At 30.6% G+C, this 4,754-nt stretch overlaps 1 protein-coding gene across 2 annotated transcripts in view; it reads left to right on the top strand.

Annotated features, from left to right (window-relative positions):
- The window catches only part of LOC111085416, a 55,805-nt gene that overhangs the window by 43,842 nt on the left and 7,209 nt on the right, over positions 1–4,754 (top strand). For both annotated transcript variants that reach the window (XM_022383858.1, XM_022383859.1), the window contains exon 4: positions 2,750–2,872. In XM_022383858.1, the coding sequence (XP_022239566.1) occupies positions 2,750–2,872 (123 nt within the window). The remainder of the gene's footprint in view (positions 1–2,749; positions 2,873–4,754) is intronic.

Raw genomic sequence — 4,754 nt, 5'->3', positions numbered from 1 at the left:
ACGTCTTGATTATACAAGTACTACCGCTATATCTAGTTAGCGTTCACGTAGACCCCCGCTGTCATAACAATACTCAAATTCTAACGTGCTCTAGCTAGATGGTGAGTTAGGCGCTTTAATATAACTAAAAAAATCATAGTTGAACTAAACGATAAAACGAATAATAAATGAACGGTAAACGAATCAATAACAAAATAAAGTAGAATTCGCTAACTCGCAACACGAGAGAGAGAGAGAGGGAGAACCTTGATGGAGTGTGTTTTGGTGTTATATTATCTCGTAGTGAAGGCGTGTTTGAACCTGTTGCAGTTTTTCGAACAACTTTCCTGAAGAACCAACCCTGAAAACTCAACGGTTAGTCTGAGGGATTATAACGCTAAAAATCGGAATTTCGATACCTGCAATGGGCATAATATAGACAACCCATCGTATAGCTTTGCGCATAACAACAAAGAAAAGATATTTCAGTAAAAAAAAAAAGCACACTACTTGGATTTAGTTATCACTATTGTCAGCCAATCATTCAAGTTCAAATAAAACGGATACTTTCAACTTATAAATTTTCCATTTCTCAATACAAGTTAATATTTCACACAAGTTACGTCACAATGTTTACTACTCTCAGCTAATTAGATGTAATAAAATTTGTTCTACATCAGAAAACTACGTGGATGTTGCTCGTAAACTTATTTGCATTTTTCACAAACGAGGTGTTTGTTTGAGGTTAAGCACAAAGCTACACAATGGGCTATCTGTGCTCTGCCCACCAAGGGTAGCGAAACCCAGTTTCTAACGTTGTAAGTCCGCAAACATACCGCAATGCTACTCGGGGCCAAGCGAGGTGTCTGTGCGCTTCTTACCATGAGTGTCAAAACCCTGTTTTTAGCATCATAAATCTATAGATTTGCCGCTGTGTCACTGGAAGACTATTTTGTTGTACGGTCACGTTCATTAGAAGAAACGTAAGGTTTAAATTTTAGACTTCAGGAAAATGTTTCATAATATTTTTACTGTTTTTATGTCCCCATTGTGATGAAGAGTGGAGCATATTGTCAAAAGTCAGTGTCACATTGGGGACAAAGGTGTTTCATATACACATTTTGCATTTGTTAGTAAGAATTCTGATTGTCAATATATGTAATTGTTTGTAGTATACGTCATTGTTTAGAAACTTAATTAATATGCTGTGTAATGTTATTAGAATTTTCTGAATTGAGACACTTGTATCACAAAAACAGTTTAAACAAAACGTTATGAAGTAGACTTATGAGATTATACACATTTCATTGGAGCTGCCTTTTAAGTTTACAGTTGTATATATAGTTTGGTAAAATTTTGACTTAGTTTCAGGTTTGATTAAGTACAAGATATATATACTATTTCTAGTGCTATCTGGTTTCTTCTCTGTCAATAAATCTAATTGGTTACTTAACTTTAGGCTCATTTCCATTGGTTTATCAATCAGTTCATCAAATTATTTTTGTATTAATAGATGTATTACCAAAAAAAATGATTAGAAAGATTTTTCAATATTTTCTGTTTGATGGACAGTTTAAATCAAGTCTCAAGAATGAAATAAAGACAGAACATAGTTTACGTAGGATTAATCTTTAAATGATTTTGTTAAGTACTAAAACTTTTGCATTTTTGAATATCTTACATTTGAAATTCTGTTTTCCAGCCATGAATTTAACACAATTTTAAGGCAAAGAAAAAAAAAAAGAAAATATTTTGGCGTTATATGCGAAACTTGTTCAAAAATGAACTCAAAAGAGTTTGCATATCACGCTTTTGAATTCCAGCTAGCAAAACTGCCTCAAATCTTGTTTGATTGTATTGGCGTTTTTTAATACATACCTTGCTTTTTATTTTGTATTATGAGCCAGTACTCTGTACTCTGTTTTGTAAATGCATGTTCTCTGATTAATTATTCGACTAACCTTCTTGCGTTGGCTATGATGAACTCATGTGCAAAAAATATATTAATTGATTAGTTCGATGTTTTTACGCTTAATTTTGAGTGTTCTAAATATGTTTTAGAGCTTGCTGATGAACACATTTCTCAGGTGAATAAGATTTTTGGTAACAACGTTGTTAGCTTCATTGTAAGAGGCTGGAAAAGTATACCATAAGCTTAAACGATGTGACACAATCAAATCGGTCGACTGTTTTATTAACTTTAAAGCATGTTGCTTGTAATTTTTAATGCATGGGCTTTGTGAATGTGATAGTAATAATTCAACTTGCAGTTAATTAGTACTAATTATTGATGTGTAGTAGCTGTCATGCATTTTATTTTTGTGCACTTTTTTAGCCTCTTACCCAAAGACATAAAAAAATATTTTAAAAACTATTATAAGCCCCATTACTGTGTCATGGTGGAGAAGGGTGGTCGGAGGCTGCAGTTATACAATATATATTGACATTATCGTATAATATGGTCAAGAGAAAAACGCTGATAAAAAAAAAAGAGTGAAAACACATGAAAAAACACAGAGAATTTAAAAATGAAGATTCAGTGGACACCCTGAATTTAACACCATGTTCTGTTTCTCTCCGATATGAATTTAACACTACGTATTACCTATGTACCTCAGATATGGATTTGATAGTGCACATTATTGTGTCTCTTATTTATGGTTTAACACTACACGTTTGTGTATCTCAGATATGTATTCGGTATTACATATTTGATGCTATATTGCCTAGTAATGGATTTCACACTAAAGTCAATGGTAATTTATTACAGCTTCAGACGAGATGGTACAGGCATGGAATAGAAGTGACATGGAGTCTATCATAGCAAACTTCACCAACAGTTACAAAGTTAGAGAAAATGAACTAGATTTTAAGGAAAGATTGTACATAGAAGGTAATGAGATTTGTTAACCCTAAATTTTAATCAGATATACTTAAAAGTATTGCTTTTTTAATACACTGTAAATTACATCCTAATACAACACCAACATTCTCGTGAGAAATAGCTGAAATTAAAATTAAATTGTAGCCGTTATTCTAGTTTAAATTTGATGTGGAAATGTTAGAATCAGTTTTCACCTCTATAATTAATCTGAGATTTAATAAAAATTTAGCAATGCTTGGTACAATAATTACTTTTGGAAACTAATATGCACTGGGTTAGTTAATTTTGCAGTTTCTAGTAGCTTTTCTGTTACATCACTGTGACACATTTTAAAAAAGTTCTGTGAACATTACAAATTTATGTACAGAATAACCTAATTCATAGTTTTACTACATTAAGTTTTTAAAGTAGCAAAGGAAAAAACATATTTCAAACTTTTGTGAGAAAAATTTCAATTCCAAGTACTCAACTACAGTCATCTGTGGGGTCCTATGGAAGATGTTAAATAATTAAGATATGGACTAGTGTGCTTATTAAGGATATAAGGTAGAAATCTAATTTAAATTATTAAACTCCTTCAAAGAGTTTTTAATATATTTCATTTGAAAATAAACACTATCTGCTCCCATTGGCTTGTGAGTTTTTAAAGAATTATTTGAAAACATATAAATTTCATTACTGAATTAACTAATTCAACCTGAAAGATATGAATTCGGTATATAATGATATACAACAGTTTTTTTTTTTTGCGGTATTGATGTAGTGGCACCACTTATGTATAAAAAAATGTTTTATGTATTCCAGAGGACAACAGTGATCCAATACAGGAATGATTCCTTCCTTATGTCTGTTAAATAGTAAATAACACGTATCATTACACATGTTAACATATAACTACTAATTTAGATTTAAAAAAAAACACCAAAATATATTTTAAAATACAATAAGAGTTCAATTTATTATTGTGGTTATAAAGTTTAGAGTTAACACATCATAAAATAATTACATATTCCTCATTTGTTTGTATTGATTAATAGTTTTTTGTACAAAATTGAAAGTAAAAAATATATATATATTTGTAACTGAAGAAAAATGTAAAATTTTAATTGACAAGAAAGTTATTTCAAATCCATGCATGCCAATAAAGAAGTTTTTTTTCTGGTAGTTTTACCCAAAGACAATGGTTCTTTAAAATGGGAATTTTGTCAATATTTCAGATTTTGTTATTTATATATATTATGTTCATCTTATACCACAAATGTTGAAAGCCATACAGAGTACCTGAAAATTATTTTTAGTCTTGTCCATAACCCACCTATAAAAAATGTAATATTTTATATACCTTGTACATTGATTGTTTACATTCCACTTTCAGTCATTGTTAGTGCCACTGATCACTGTCACAGTGTGAGTTTTATTCTGTATTACGTATTACTATTTCGAATGGTCTGAAACCGAGCTAAATAATTTAAATTTATCAGTTAAATAAATGCCGATATATCTCCAATTTATTATATTTGCCAACAAGATTGATACACACAGTTTTCTTTGTTTTATACAAATATGTTTTAAAGTACAAACAATTTACAATAATGGTTATTACAAACAATGATTTATATACAAAAGTTTCACAAACTCACAAGCAATATAAAGTCTTCTTTCTAGTCTGGAGCTTCCTTGATATCTTATCGAGGGTTGAAGATGAGCGAGTTAATGTAGATACAATTCACTTAACAGGAAGCTAGCTAGCCCTGTAGTTCTCATTCATCACATGCTGATATTTTTCCTACCGGTGACGTTAGGTAATGTTTTCGTAAAAGTACTAATATATGATGTGAATCCACTGAAGTTAAATGGTTTGTAACGTTGGAAATTTATAAATGTTCCTGGT

This window comes from Limulus polyphemus, unplaced genomic scaffold (assembly GCF_000517525.1).
Source record: "Limulus polyphemus unplaced genomic scaffold, Limulus_polyphemus-2.1.2 Scaffold375, whole genome shotgun sequence".
Classification (NCBI taxonomy): Eukaryota; Metazoa; Arthropoda; class Merostomata; order Xiphosura; family Limulidae; genus Limulus; species Limulus polyphemus.
Note: the sequence above shows the minus strand (reverse complement) of the source record. Positions and strands in the feature narration are given on the sequence as shown.